We start from the raw sequence: 16,337 nt of genomic DNA, 5'->3' as shown, positions 1-16,337 counted from the left end.
GCGATAGGCGGGCCGAACGCCGATCAAACCCCTCCTTGTGTTTCGGTCCCTGAACCGCGGCGAGAGGCCGACCGGAGTCCTCGTCCGACGTTGTCGTTCGCCTCCGTAGCGCTGCAGGTGTTACGAAAGCCGGCGGAATACGGATGAGTGGGAGGGCGCTGCGATTGAAATGCGCCAAACGCTCGCCTTTACGCACGACTCTTCTCCGAGGTGTGGGAGAGCCGGCTCAGAAAGTAGGGCAGGAAAGTAGACAACGAGGTGGAGCCTCTCGCCCGGTGCGACGCCGCTCCCATCCTGCAAACCTCTTACCAACCAGATGACTTTAAGCCTCATATTATGTTAAGAATATATATTATGTTAACATAATATGAGGGTTAACCGCGTTTGTTACGCTGCCTATGTGTGTGTGTGTGTGTGTGTGTGTCTGCAACAACACAACACGTAAAGCTTAGCAGCTGTACGGGTTCCTGATGCACACGAATGCTAACGAAGTTCTCCTTTTCTTTCAGGAAACTGCAGGGAAGCACGGCTTCGGGAAAATGAGCAGCTAATGTAAGTGGTTCTGACTGACTAGTGTGTGTGTGTGTGTGTGTGTGTGTGTGTGTGTGATTCCCATAGCTTTCCCCCTTGCATCATTTGCAATGACGCGACCGGATAGTGGCTAATTGCTGTTAGCATGGGACTCCCAGGCAAGCTTCCCTTCGGTTTCCTGCTAACGCTATAGGCTACGTCCTGGGGCTCTGTTATCAATAATGGATAAAAAAAAAAGGAAAACCCCCGGCTGGGATCGGAGCTGCGCACCTGGAAAGCGGTGCGGCAGCTTCCAAGCATCTGACAAAGACGGCGTCCAAACGTATAAGAAGATTTGTTCTCGCGGTACGGCCAAACGTTGAGTGATCCCACATCTCCATATGACAACCCTGAGTGCAGGATAAGCTTGATAGATCATGTCTGGGGAGGTTCTCAGTCGAAAGGTGAATTCTGAACAAACATTTGGGGAAATTTTTCCCACATTTTTCCCCATTTTCTTCCGATTAACCAAACCGTGATCCCGAAGCGCTAACCCCCGCGCCGCCCATAAATGAATGAATTCCTTTCACCGAGATCCTGTCATGCCTGTTCTCCTAAAGGTTGTAAAGCAGCTAATATAAGTGAGCGATGTGCACAGACGTGCATTTCGCATGCAAATGCGCTTCTTGACATCGGCTGGGTGTGATGCGTGCGCAAGCGGACACAAAAATCCCTCGCGCGAGCGCGGATTTTTCGGGGGTCCTTCCAGACGAGTGGCTGCGGGTGGGAGATAACAACGCCGCCCAATCGCGGGTCCGCTTTCAATCCCCCCCCCCGGCCGGACCGCCGGAGGGACCGACATCACGGCTCGCGACGGGCCGGGAGAACGAGTGGCGGCAGAATCCGGAGTTTTACAGCCGCGCAAAAGATTAATGCGGTGAATTAATCTTACGACTTTTCGCCGCCGACGACTGATTCTCGCCTTTCATTTCGGGGTCAGAGCGAAACAAGCGGCCTCTGCCAGCGGGATAATGAGATCGATGATAGCTCGGCGGAGGAGGAGGCGGGGGGACAAAACTCTGATTAAAAGCGACGCCGTGATGTAGAACACAGGGAGAAAGCAGGGAGGTAAAGGACGAGGCATCGCTCCTGGAGAACTTCCTTTATCCCCTTGGTTTTGCGTTGTGTTTTGCTTAAAATGCGCTATTTTATACCCAGTGTGTGTATGTGTGTGGACAGTAGACGCTCGCTGCTTCGCGGATTTATCGTTTCTTTTTGAATTTGAATTTTTTTAAAGCCATATTCTAGCCTGAAAAGAAAAAAAAAAACTGTAAAAAATAAAGTAAAAGGAAAGAAAAGTTCATTTTATAAAATAAATAAAATACGAGACTGATTCTCTAATAGACCGACGATAACGATGTTTCCGAAATAAAAAACGTCAGGAAAGCATGTGAGGTTTGTAACTCCCGAAAGAAAAGGCATTTGTTTATACAGAGATCAATATCTATGTGTACAACGTGAAATGAACAAAATAAGAAGATAAAATATACCTTACTGATCCACATAGGGGGAAATTCTTTTGTCACAGCAGCGCAACAATGACAATACGACAATTAAAAGCAACAAAAAACACCCACAATAATAATAGAGTGCAAAGTAAAGGGTAAAGCGCTGTTAAACTAAACATTACACTATCAGGTGTACAAACTGCTGGTGTTAATGTTTAATATGGCGTGTGAATAAGTCAGTGTTTATGTTTTTCGATTTTACCGCAGCGCTTCTCTGACTCGCCGTGCAACTTTTAAATCTCGAATTTTGAAAAATCAGGAAACTTGGCGCTTTTTTCTCTCAGCCTCCGTTTCGACACCTGCGAAGCGAACGGACGCGCGGCGCCGAGTTCAGGCCGTCACAGCTGCTAAATTAGCCTGTTCATCTTGTTCTCGCGTCTTTTCCTCTCGGCAGAATTCACTCCTCTTTTCGTCTGAGTGACGGGCGATGGGTGGGATTCTGTCGAGTCCCGTAAATTGCATTTTATGCTTCATTTCAATATGTTTTGGTCTCGAATCGAAGGCGGATATCCACGCTGACAGAAGCAGCTGCAGCGTAACACGTGTCACCCCTGTCTTGTCACGCTTTTTGACAAATCCCCGGTTTCCGCCGTCAAATACGCGCCATCGTTCCTAACGTGGCGGCGCGAGCGCCGCAGAGCTCCGGCGTCCCCGGCCCGTGTGTTATGTTATATGTATATGATAGCGCTCCTGTAAAACCCCCTATGCATACTAACTCTGCCCGTCTCGCCGGTTTTGTGGCCGTCGCCATGGCAACCGCTCCACCCCGCACACGATAATACCCCGGCCGTCGGGGTATTATTGCGACGTCACACCGGGATTGTGAAGCGTGAATACGGGGGGGGTCGGCGGGGGGGAGGTCGACCCGCTCGGCGTCTTCTCGCGGTGACAGGAAGTGACCCCTTCTGGACCATCTTCCAGATTGAACTCCGGCTTCGGTGTGTCAGATGAAGGGCATTTTTTTTTCACGTGGATTAGGTTTATCCCGGAAGGATAAGCCCGCAAACCTGGGCGGCGGGCGGCTGACACACATGCAGCGCAGTGCGCAGACAGCGATATGGCCGCCACTTAACCGAAGCTCAGAAGTAAGATTTGAGAGCTTTCAACGGAGCTTTCAGGCCTTCATAATTGTCGCTCTCATGCAAAAAAAAAAAAAAAAAAAAAAATGTCAAAAGCTCCTCTCCTCCTCTCTCGGGATCTGGGGAAATAAAAAAGCATAAAAAGGATGGAACGTAAACAGCGGTGCAGGTCTGGGCGTCTCATATTCGTGCAGCCCGCAATCAAGACGAGGCGTGATTGGCTGGCGGGACGTGATGCGATGCGATGGGAGATTAAACCAAGAAAAGACGGGGATTGTTTAAGAGCAGGAGTCGCTTTAAGCTGTGGAGTGGATGCTCGTCGTGCACGGCGCTGTGTGTGAGTGTGTGAGAGAGAGAGAGCGGTTTTTAAGTGCATTTCAAGGGTGTCTTTTCATTCAAGCGTTGTAATATATGTACATGTATCTGCAAAAAAAAAAAAATTATATATATATATATGCGCTTGTGGCTGTGTGTGCGTGCACGTGTCTGTTTGCATTAGTCCTTCTGATTCGCCCTGAGTGGAACGTGAGCCGGCTCAGCTGTGAAGCCTCCTGGAGCTGCCGGCTCCGGAAGCAGGACGAGTCCTCACGCGTTCCGGCGTCACCTGGACGCTTTCCCTCGCCGTGGGGTCGGGATCAGGAGTAAAATTCATTCATTCATTCATTCATTCATTCATTCATTCATTCATACATTCAGTCATTCATTATCCATATAGCTGCTGGTTATCTCAATCGTAACTGGGCGAGAGTTCAACCCCGACCGTGCCATTCACCCTCTCATTCACACCGCACATGGACACATACAATTATTTGCTCATTGGTTTGCCTGTAATTTATAGACACGCCATTCACCCTCTCATTCACGCATCACAAAGAGACGTGAAAGTATTCACTCTATTCACATTATTTTCAGACACATCATTCACCCTTTCATTCACACGTCACATAAACACATAACGTCATCATGTCATTCACGCTTATAGCAACAAAAAGCTATTCACTCATTCATTTCAAGTCATTTACAGACACTCCATTCACCCTCTCGTTCATGCCTCACATAGGGACATTAAGTTATTCATTCATTCATGTCATTTTCAGACACCATTCACCCTCTCATTTACACATCATAAAGAGACGTGAAACTATTCACGCGTTCATTCACATTATTTTCAGACACAACATTCACCCTTTCATTCACACGTCATATAGAGACATGAAATTATTCACTCATTCATTTGCATGTCATTTAAAGACACACCATTCACCCTCTCATTCGCACCTCACACATACAAACATTCAGCCTCTCATTCACGCGTCACAAAGAGACGTAAAACTATTCACTCATTCATTCACATCATTTTCAGACACACCATTCACCCTCTCATTCATGCCTCACATAGGGACATTAAAAATTATTCATTCATTCATTCATGTCATTACACAGTCACCCTTTCATTCACACGTCACATTGACACATACAAACATTCACCCTCCCATTTACACATCACATAGGGACAATAAATTATTCACTCATTCATTTGCATGTCATTTAAAGACACACCATTCACCATTTCATTTATGCCTCACATTAAGAAATTAAATTATTCATTCATTCATTCATGTCATTTTCAGACACACCATTCACCCTCTCATTCAGACATCCCATAGAAATGTAAAACTATTCATTCACATCATTTTCAGTCACACCAGTCACCCTTTCATTCCCACGTCACATAAAGACATACAGTCATCCTGTCATTCACACCTCGTGTAGAGACGTAAAATTATTCATTCATTCATTTGCATGTCATTTACAGACACACCATTCACCCTCTCATTTATGTCTCACATTAAGACATTAAATTATTCATTCATTCATTTGCATGTCATTTACAGACACACCATTCACCCTCTCATTCATGCCTCAGATGGAGACATTAAATTATTCATTCATTCATTCATTCATGTAATTTTCAGACACACCATTCACCCTCTCATTCACACGTCACATAAAGACATACAAACAGTCATCCTGTCATTCACTCTTATGGCGACGAAAAGCTATTCAGTCATTCGTTTTAATTGATTTACAGACACTCCATTCACCCTCTCATTCATAAATACAAACATTCACCCTCTCATTCATGCCTCACAAAGAGACATGAAATTATTCACTCATTCATTTTAAGTCATTTTCAGACACACCATTCAGCCTCTGATTCCCAGCTTGCATAGAATCTGCCGTCGCGGCGTTCACTCCCTGTTCCGTCACACCATCGGCGTGTCTGGAAGCTCCTCGCATCCCTTTTTGCGCGCGACGTTCTCCATTTGAACTCCCTTTAAGGAACGGGGCGGCTCCTCGCCGAGTCTCTGACGCCGAGCCAAGCAGAAGTTGTTTCTCTTCCAACGTATCGTCGAGTCTGTCTGACTGCCGCAGCTTAGCAACTAAACACCGCCGCCGAGAGCCAAGGAGGAAATTGGCGGCCGAAAACATGGCCGGGAGACGCGGCGGTGAATGGCGGGCTAACCTCGGCCTCCAGAGGTGCGACGGGAGGCTTATCTCCTTCAGAAAGCAACGTTCTTTCTCCTTCCATTAACGTTATCGCCGGGATGAAAGACTCCCGTCGTGCCGTCGACGGTTGGAAGAAGAAGGATCTGGACCGGCGCCTTCGCTGCCGCGGGATCCCGTTCAAGGACGCTATTTGTTCGCTTGTTACGGCGTTCGATCTTTTGTCAGTCAGTCAGTCAGTCAGTATCTGACCTGAAGGGTTTTGAATCCTGATATTTATTCTTTTTTTTTTTAACTTGCTGCTGCACTTCTTTTGCAGCTGGTCTCTTTTCAGATTCAAATTATGTAGTTCAGGAGTGTCACATTTTGGGCCTGACAACCGTTGAACCATTCACATGAAATAAACTATTTGACATTTCGACATTTCTTATTGAAATTCTTGGACTCTTTTTGAATTTTTTTTACTTGACATTGACATTTTGACTTTTCTAATTGAAATTTTTGCACTTTTTTGATTTTTTTTTAAATTTGACAATTTTTGATTTTCTTTTTTTTTTATTTGACATTTTTTCAATTTTTTTTTCAATTACATTTTTTGATTTTTTTTTCTATTGCAAATGGCATACCATATTTTGCAAAGCATAAGGCGCAGCTTATTGTAAGGCATAATATCAATGAACAGCTCTATTTTCATACATAAGGAGCACCGCGTTCTGACGTGCATGATAAAATATACGATATATAAAGCCAGTCGGTGCACAACAAGAATTCATGCTCTGGATTTTAAGGTGCACGGACAATTTTTGAGAAAATTTAAGGATTTTAAGTGCGAAAAATACGGTAATTTTCATGTCTTTACTCAGAATACAAATCCCAAGTTTTCACCCAAATCTTTCATGTTTGAATACTGTGTAAAATTAGGAAAAAGTCTGCCTGAAAAAAAAAAATATTCAGAAAGATTAAATATTTCCCAGTTCATTTTAGACATAACATATTATTCATTATTAAATGCTCACGATGAATTTCAAAATTCAAAACATGTAAACAGGAAAATAACACTAACAGAGATATTATTCGTACGTACAGTAAATAGTCGTTTGCTATTTTCTAATTGTCTCTCTATTTGTATTCATATTTATATTTATATTTATTGACACGTTAACTGTTAAGAATTCTCCCTGAGGGGATCAATAAAGTTTATCTTACAAAACATTGTGGGGTCAAATGAATCCTTGTATTACTGGTTATCAAAAAGAAGAAATGCAATTTTTTTTCCATGATTTCAATTTTAGACTCAGATCAAAAATACAAAATAGAAAAACAGGCTGACGAACCCAATTCGATTTTATTATTGATTTTGTGACCGAGGCAAATTCCAACACGGACCACATTTGGCCCGCAGGACGGACTTTGGACGAGCCTGATATGGTTGAAAAATGAGGCTTGTGACGGCAACATTTAATAAACATTAAGAGTGACTCAAACCTGACATGTTAAAACTTTGATATAATATATGTATTTATACAATATACATATATATATATACAGTTTGCTTGGTTCACCTTTCACGGTCTCACTGTATCAGAGGTTTTCAAATCTTAAATTTTAAATCAATTTTTTTGCTATACCATATTTTTTTTCATTTTTACTCTCTTTGTGGTAGATTTGCATTTTCCATTGTGGCAACCAATCAGAATGCAGCGTTCTGCATCCCAGGCTCTGATTGGCCGAGCCACCGTTGCATCCTTCCTTGCGTTACTCTGTGTTTTGGAGGACAGGAAGAGTTTATGGGAAAGGTTTATCAGAGTGTGGGGAGGGTCTTAAAACTTTAAAATGTATATAAATAATAAAATTAAAAATATGGTCACGACCTCACGGATGGTAGAAAGTGTCAAATATTTCTGATAGATAATCCGTCCGGTTTCTGACGCCGTAAAATTGTGGGACGGGTGGATTTTCATTCATTTATCTTCTCCTTGCAAAAGGCCAGATATGGAGTCTGTGGAGGTTCTCGGTCCTCCAGGTCACGCTGGAACCTTGACTGAACCCCACATCTTTCTCCTGCAAACCCAGAATCCTGCATAAGCCGTATAAATAATAAATATATGAACTATATATACATACTGCTCAAAAAAATGAGGAAACACTTCAGCAACTCAATGTAACCGAGGAAGCGACGCTGATTCATTTTGACTTGTTTTAAGGACATGACATCATTTTACATCCACTTTCATTTGGAGTTTGGGTTCAAACATTTGATTTCCGTTGATTTTGTCGTCGACATATTCAACTATGTAAAGAACAAAGTATTTAAGAAGAATATAGGATGTGTTATCCTTTTATTTTTTGGAGCAGTGTATATATATATATATATATATGTATGTATGTATGTATCCGGGCCTGTTGTAGCCCTGGTACCGAGTCCGTGCTGGAAGTGACTTTTACCGCTTGGATTCTGAAATCGCACTTCCTCTGTTCCGACTCCAAAACCGTAAATAGTTTCGAGGACATGGAAAGTTCTCCGCCGCCGACACGTCTTTGGAGATCGGGCTAAAACGAGTGGGTCATCTATCACAACAGAGGGGAGAGCGGCAAATTTATAGCCGTGGAAATAGGCCAGAGCGCCGACGGAACGGAGAGAGAGTAATTAGGACAAGGTTACACGGCAACACACACACACACACACACACACACACGCGCGTGCAATGCCGTGCCGGCGTGAACGTGTCTTCTCTGACTGGCTGACATGGATCCTTCGCTCTGTACTTGATTTGTAACCCAGAGCTTGCAGAAAGACAAACTCAACAAAGTCTCTCAAGTGAGACACGTCAGACCCTGCAGCTCCAGGAGGTTCTTCTCTAGAGCTCCAGCTCAAGGGGGTTCTTCTCTGGAGCTCCAGCTCCAAGAGGTTCTACTCTGGAGCTCCAGCTCCAGGAGGTTCTTCTCTGCAGCTCCAGCTCAAGGGGGTTCTTCCCTGGAGCTCCAGCTCCAGGAGGTTCTCTTCTGGAGCTCAAGCTCCAGAAGGTTCTTCTCTGGAGCTCCAGCTCCAGGAGGTTCTTCTCTGGAGCTCCAGCTCCTGGAGGTTCTACTCTGGAGCTCCAGCTCAAGGAGGTTCTTCTCTGGAGCTCCAGCTCCAGCAGGTTCTTCTCTGGAGCTCCAGCTCCAGCAGGTTCTTCTTCGCAGCTCCAGCTCCAAGAGGTTCTCCTCTGGAGCTACAGCTCCAGGAGGTTCTTCTCTGGAGCTCCAGCTCCAGCAGGTTCTTCTTCGCAGCTCCAGCTCCAAGAGGTTCTACTCTGGAGCTCCAGCTACAGGAGGTTCTTCTCTGGAGCTCCAGCTCCAGGAGGTTCTTCTCTGGAGCTCCCATCTCGGTGCCTCCTCACCCCCCCCCAGCGCGCTCGTTTACAACACACTTACTCATTTTCACGCCGTTCCCTTCCCTTCGGATTGCTTTCATTTTCACTGCTGTCAAAACCCACACCTTCACCCCCCCCACACACACACACACTCTCTCTCACACACACACACACACACACACACACACACACACACACACACACACACACACACACACACAGCTTCACTCTCACATCCTCCTGGCCCCTCCTCCTCTATCCAAGTCTGTGAGTGCTCATCTTGCCTGTTATGTGACACTCACATGGCCTTTTCACACACACACACACACACACACACACACATGCACGCGCACACAGTGTGTGTGAGCCTATGAGGCAGATGGGCTCAGGGCTGACTGGCTGACAGGCTCGGATGAGGGGATGATGTGAGAGAAGATAAATGACTTAAATTAGACGTGACCGTGAAGAACCATGCAGCGGGTCGGAGCTTCATTCTCTGATGTTCACTGAGATGCAACCACAACCCTGTGGTTGAGAAGGTCCACACGTCAAACTCTCGTTCCAAACACACACGCCTTCATTTGGCATCCAGCGCCCTGAATGACGAGCATTTCGACCTCAGGTGACTTCACCCTTTGTGTGTGTGTGTTTCACACCGACCTGGTCATGCATGTTCTGACTCCAACAAGCAAATCCAAGCAATCGATGTGTGTGTGTGTGTGTGGAAGCAGAGATCTTCCAGAGGTGTGTTCCTGATGCGCTGTGCGTGATCGCCCTCCTCTGGTGGACGCCGAGTACTGCGTGGTCGCCGGACGCTCCCGTGGCGGCGGGCGTGAGTCGGGGTCACGATGCGAACCGAACGCCAAAAGCCACTTTTTCCTCCTGAAGGAACAGCTTGCAGCTCCGCGGCGCTCGAGGCAGGAAGGTGATGCCACCAGACGCTCCAAGCAGGGTGTAAACACACACACACACACACACACACACACACACACATTAACATTCTTGTGTGAATGCATTTTGGATGCATCGTTCTACATTTGCATGGCCGCACTCCCCAGTTGGTCGATATTCATATTTAAACATTGAACGAGAGGCGCCGCGTCTTGTTTTTTTTAGCGAATAGAACACGTGGCGTCCAGACGTTTGAACGTCTTCGAGGCAACGTTTGCATTCGTGTTGAACTCGCATTTCACGGCGCCCGCCGCCGGCCTACTGACGTCATTTCCTGTCCGCTTTGAGTACAATTCGTGATGAGGAAATGATCGTTTCCTCCAGTTGTGCAAGTGAAAACACAAGTGTGTGTGTGTGTGAGTGTGTTTGTTGTAACGCACATACTTCTATTTACATCCAGCGAAGGTTGAAACAGAATAAAACACGTGGATTTGTATTTTCTGTGCTTAGCAGTGGACGAATGGATGAATGATAATGTTTATTCGTGCTAAAAATTACAGTTTTGATTTGAAATCGATTTCCCCGATTGATTATGGCGTGGATAAATAAATTGAGCATTACGGACCTGGCGGGTTTTATTTGTGTCTTCTGTGCCATGCTAGTTCTGTTCAATACATTTTTGAAGCTAACCGCTAACACCGCCTTTTAGCAACAGCGACCGTTGACGGTACGACCGCGTTTCGCGGTTATTCATAATAAGGGGCAAACCGGGGGGGGTGGGGCGCGAATCCCCGCCGCCGCCATTAATGCAACGATCGACCGTCGTTCCCGGTCACACGGGTCGACACATCGAAGAGGGTCCGCTAAGCTCGGCTGAGTGGCGTGTCACAATGGGATATGAGGCGGTTAGCTAATGTGGTGTAAAAGGATTTAGAGGATTTGACCCTATCAGTGGAGATGGCACTCAGAGGGCCTCTGTTAACCGGTCTGCGCCGGCAGCCTGCTAATAATAGCGGCGTGAAAGCCAACCGTATCATTTATATTTTTTTTTTTTTTCTTCGCTAATAGCTCGACGTGTACGTTAGCGTACGATAACGCGAAGGCAAAAGTAGCGCTCACCCCAGCCCGAAACGGGGATTCACAATTACAGCGTAATCTAAATGAGCCGCTCTTTTTATTGCCTGTCAAGCAGTTACGCGATTATCTCACTTTCCCCAGGTTTCCAAAGGTTACCGCCGACATTTAAAGTAGGTCATTCCACCTTGTGGTCTCAGTGTCCCTTTCAGACGACGACAAAAGGCACGTGTTTTTGTTCCCTCTCCCGTTCTGCTCTTTTCTCCTGCTTCCTGGGACGGCGGCCAGGCTTTTTATTTTTGTAGGCCGCGAACGACCCTACACTTTTACGGGAGACTCGAAAAACGATGACACGGGCCGTCGAGCGTCTTCGGGCAAGTAGGGAACGTGGAGGTTCAAGGAAAACCTGGCGTTTCTGTTGTTTTGTTTTATAAGTCATAGAGACATACGAGCGTTCGCGTTCGCAATAAATCAACTGCAGAAGCTGATACTCCCGTAAAACACGTCTCACCCCTTGTTTTGTCTTGTTATTCGGATTCAGTGCCCGCGTTACGTCGCTCACGTGAATAAAACAGGGGTTTTAAAAACAGCATAAAATTCTTATAGTAGTAAATAATTTGATCCTACACGTGATGATCACATGGTGAAAGAGAAGCGGCCTGGATAGCGAGCAAAGAAGGTAATTGCTAAATGCTAATCGCTAAATTGGGCAGCTGCGGCTCAGTTGGGAAGGTTGTCCTGGAGAGCGTGAATGCGTCTTCTTAACGTGACAAGAACCTGCCGAGAACCTGGACCGGCAGGTTCTGGGAGATATCCGTGACCCGTCCACTCCGCGGTTGATGTTAGATGTCTGCAGATTCGTATCGTGGTGTTTGGAGAGCGGTCGTCCCTCCGATCGGGAGGTTGACGGTTTGATTCCTATCTGCGCCCCCCAAACAGAAATAATACTTGGATTGTTTGTAAACAAACAAACAAAAAAATTGATACGCGGTTCGAGAGAGTCAGTCACACGTGAAAATAATATCACCGAGATTACAGTTCCTCCCCGGTTCCTAATACATTCACAAATAGCTGCGGAGGTGTCTGGGGGTTGGAAATGACCGCCGGCGGCGACAAACCCTCATTGTTCCGCGATGTTTTTCCATCCGCTTCCAGCATTTTAGCACAGATGTTCGCCGTGGGAGGCGGTGGAAAGCTGGCGTCCCCGTCCCCGTCCCCGTCCCCCTCCCCGCGGCTAGCTTGTTTGTTGTCTTGTCGTTGCATAGGCGGCCGCCGTTACTCAACGGCTGCTTCGAGTTTGTTTGTTTGTTTCGTGTGAGCCAGATTTTAACCTCCTTGTTTCTTTTCCAGGAGTCACCTCCAGGGTCAGCGGTCGTCTTTCTCCGGCCCGGGGGTCGTCTAGAGGGTCGGGCCTCCTCGCCATCATGAAAGGGTTAGGGACCAGCCGCAACAGACACTTGTCTGAATCCTGTGATCCGTCCGCCGGCCATCCGGAGGTTCTTTACTCCCAGAAAACCGGCACCTTGCCTTGCAGTCCTTATCTTCTGAGCCCTGCGATGGACCACTACGGCACCATGGACCCCCACCTGTACCCCTCCGCCAACCCGGGTTCCCTTCCGCCAGACTGCATGCTGTCTCTGAACAATCAGCTGTCCAACAGCGGCACTTTCCCCAGGATCCACTACAACTCTTACGACCAGTCCGACTTCTCCCCGCCCGCGGACAGCATCGGCGGGATAAGCACCGGCACCATGGGCGCGTCGCTGTCCGTGGGCATGGGGTCGGGCATGGGCATGGCGGAGCTGGGCGGGAGAACGCCGATAATCAGCGGCTCGGCGACGATTTCGCACCACATGACGAAGAGCCAGGCCCCGCCCGGGCTCCTGGAGTTTGAGAAACAGCTGCCCGGAGGCAGGGACGGATTCAGCACGCTGCAGTTCCAGCGGGCGTCCGCGGTCGCCGCCGGCAAGCAGCGCACGGACAGCCCGGGTCGCATTCGCTACATGCTGCATTCGGTGCAGAAGCTCTTCGCCAAATCCCAGTCTCTGGAGAGCCACAACATGAAGGGGAACATCAACGGACGCTCCACCGGCAGCGGCGGAGGCTCGTCCAGCACCGAGGACGGGGGGAAGCAAAACCGCAGATCCAAAAGCAAAGATCGCGGCGCCAAGTCCGAGGCGACGGCGAAGCGGCGGCCGCGGTCCAACATGTCGGGCTACTGGAGCTCGGACGACTTGGACAGCAGCGACGTGAGCAGCTTCCACAACACCGTGGCCATGATGACCCTCGGCCGGCCGGGAGGCCACGACGGCCAGGGAGGCCAGAGCAGATACATCCACGGCGGCTACAACACCATCAGCTCCTCCAAGAGCAGCAACGACATGAAGTACCAGACGCTGAGCGGGCGCGGCGGGGGGCCGGCCGGCGTGGGAAACATGCTCGTGAACGACGGCGACTACATGAAGGGAGGATCCTGGTCGGCGCTGACCATGGGCCAGCCCAGGCAGATGATTCAGAAGGGCTCGGCAACTCTGGACAGGTCCATGCTCAAGTCGAAGTCCTGCCAGCAGGAGCTGACCTGCAACTACCTGCAGGTCGGACGAAGGGTGAGGAGTTAGCGCCCCCTCGCTTTGGGTACGTTAACGTCCGTCCTTCACGGATTCATTTTCGCCATTTTCCCCTTCCCGCAGGGCGACTGGAGCGGCACGCTAGGTCGCGGCGGGGGTGCCAACGAGATCCCGTGTCGCCGAATGCGCAGCGGCAGCTACGTGAAGGCCATGGGAGACATGGAGGACAGCGACGACTCGGAGGGGAGCCCAAAACCCTCGCCAAAAACTGCCGCTCGACGCCAGAGCTACCTCAGGGCCACGCAGCATTCTCTGAGTGACCAGCTACCCCCGCGCAAGTAAGACCCCTCCCTCGCTAACACCGCCTCCTGGGAAATACATACAAACTGAATTTAGCGAGGGATTCCCCCTCTTATTGCGGTCCGACAGAGCATCAAGGCGTGAGGTTTACACGTTTTGTTTTGTTTTTTTACACGTCCATAAAATCAGTGTTTCCCAACCTTTTTTGAGCCACGGCACATACACTGCTCAAAAAAATAAAGGGAACACTTAAAAAACACATCCTAGATCTAAATGAATGAAATATTCTTATGAAATACTTTGCTCTTTACACAGTTGAATGTGCTGACAACAAAATCACACAAAAATGATCCATGGAAATCAATTGTATCAACCCATGGAGGTCTGGATTAGGAATCACACTCCAAATTAAAGTGTAAAAACAAACTACGGGCTGATCCAACTTTGATGTAATGTCCTTAAAACAAGTCAAAATGAATCTGTGTTTCTTCCTGAGTGGACACTATGATTTCACACAAGTGGGATTGACTTGGAGTTACATTGTGTTGTTCAAGTGTTCCCTTTATTTTTTGGAGCAGTATATTTTACATTTGAAAAATCACACGGTGCACCACCGAATAAATATGTCAAAAATATTTTTTAACGAATAAGAATGAAACCGTAGTCTCAATTTAACTAGTGTGAAATCTAATATATCTAATATCTGTAGATTCGTCAAGTTGCAATACAGATTTCCCACTGATGTGCAACTTTTCCAGAACACGTGTCTGAAGACATGTCATCAATATGTCTGGAAATGGTATTATTTGAGAGAACCGGCTATTTCTTTATCATTTCTTCTACGATGATTTTGCCGGCAGGTAGTACAGTGATCCCTCGCTGTAACGCGGTTTACTTTTCACGGTTTCGCTACTTCACGGATTTGCATGGTGCATTGTGTTCTGCATTCTGATTGGCTAAAAAGTCACTCCGCTTCTTCTCTACCTGTGCGTCAATAACATCGCAGTTTAATATGGACACGTACGTAAAACAGCTTGCCAAATTTACATGACGTACGTGCAAATTCTCTCGCGAGTTTCTCTAAAACCCATCATGTTGACAAACGCTCTGGAGCGACAAAAGGCAGCGGAAGATGCTATCTATCGCAGATAAAGTTAAACTTCTGGACATGCTAAGGGAAGGTAAAAGCTATGCGGCTGTAGGTCGGCATTACGGAATCAATGAATCTTCCATCTGTTCCATAAAGAAGGAAGAAAAAAACATAAGGACGACTGCAGCGATGTATAATAGAGTATTTAATTGTATAATGATTGTAAAAAAAAAATAAAGGTTTCTACTTCACGGGTTCTTTTTGGAACGTAACCCCAGCGAAAAACAAGGGTTTACTGTATTAATGTTTTGCTCCGGTGTGTGGCTGTTTGGATTTAGAGACGAGTTCAGCAACTTTATAGCAGCTTTCACCGCTTTCTCACTCGTCTTGGTCGTTTTCAACAACGCTGCCTGTTTGTTTACGCAGATACAAGTACGTTTTATTTTAAAAATGTATCCCGCAAAGCGTCACTCATCCCTCTGATACACAGATGCACAGGTTAATTCACTACCGGTTGCCATGGAATGGACACGCTGCCCACATAGACATAGGAAGACACATTATTTACGTTGGATAAAGAATTTTCGGACCAATCGCGTGAAAGTGGGCATTTTTCCACGGCGCACCTGATGATCTCTCACAGTGGTTGGGAAACACTGCATTAAATGACCGCAAGTGCGCGTCCTCTCTCCGCCTCCCCTGGCGTGCACGTTAGAATCGGACGCCTAAAACACACATGTAAGAACACGTCCGTGTTGGCGCAGCAAGTATCGCATCACGTCGATTTTCTTATCGTCCGTGATGCTAATATTCACTCCGCGCGCTCTCACGCCCCGTAGTTTAAATCCCAACCGCAGTAGACGAAAGCGATGCGTGTTTCGGAGGTCGTCTCCCTTCGCCGAGTCTTGTTAAAACCCGAGAAATAAATCCTGGAGGTTGTACAGTTTGATTCCCGTGAGTTTGCATCGATGACTAACCCCCGCCCAACCTCACTCTCCGCCGCTCCGCTCGGCGAGTAGCAGAGCCCTGGATTTCGCCATGTTGCAGGGGGAGCTGGACGCCCTGTGGTCTCCCCTCCACAGTGTGTCCTCTCTGCATCAGCTGGGCAGGTCGATGAGCAGGTCAGTGACGGCGTCCGTCGGTCCGCGGCAAAACTCATGCCCCGCTGCGAACGACACCTGCCGGCCGCCCTTCAGCCTCTAAACGCCATGAACCCCAAATGTTTTGAAGGGTGAAGAACGCCTGCAGACGCCGCTCACCGTCATCGCATACGATCATCACAGAAACGTCTTTGGCTGCGGCTTCGCAGGCTTTGCATGCTCCGACCCCCCTTTTTGACGCTGAAAACACGGATTTTTGGATTCGTGACGACCCGTAAATGAAAGCGGAAATGAAAG

General features: G+C 47.5%; 1 protein-coding gene across 8 annotated transcripts in view; it reads left to right on the top strand.

Moving 5' to 3' along the window:
* Positions 1 to 16,337, top strand: part of dlgap4b (discs, large (Drosophila) homolog-associated protein 4b) — a 111,682-nt gene that overhangs the window by 76,683 nt on the left and 18,662 nt on the right. For 6 of the 8 annotated variants that reach the window (XM_086168255.1, XM_086168256.1, XM_086168252.1 and 3 more), the window contains 3 exons: positions 510 to 552; positions 12,334 to 13,589; positions 13,674 to 13,888. In XM_086168255.1, the coding sequence (XP_086024381.1) occupies positions 12,408 to 13,589; positions 13,674 to 13,888 (1,397 nt within the window). In that variant the 5' untranslated portion in view covers positions 510 to 552; positions 12,334 to 12,407. Of the gene's footprint in view, positions 1 to 509; positions 553 to 12,267; positions 13,590 to 13,673; positions 13,889 to 15,959; positions 16,062 to 16,337 lie in introns of those variants that run through there. The other 2 variants (XM_086168260.1, XM_086168259.1) reach the window with 2 other exon arrangements.

This window comes from Fistularia commersonii, chromosome 21, assembly GCF_037954325.1.
Source record: "Fistularia commersonii isolate RoL2024-O1a breed Wild chromosome 21, RoL_Fcom_v1.0, whole genome shotgun sequence".
Classification (NCBI taxonomy): Eukaryota; Metazoa; Chordata; class Actinopteri; order Syngnathiformes; family Fistulariidae; genus Fistularia; species Fistularia commersonii.
The sequence above is the reverse complement of the archived record's forward strand: the minus strand, read 5'-3'. Positions and strand labels throughout refer to the sequence as shown.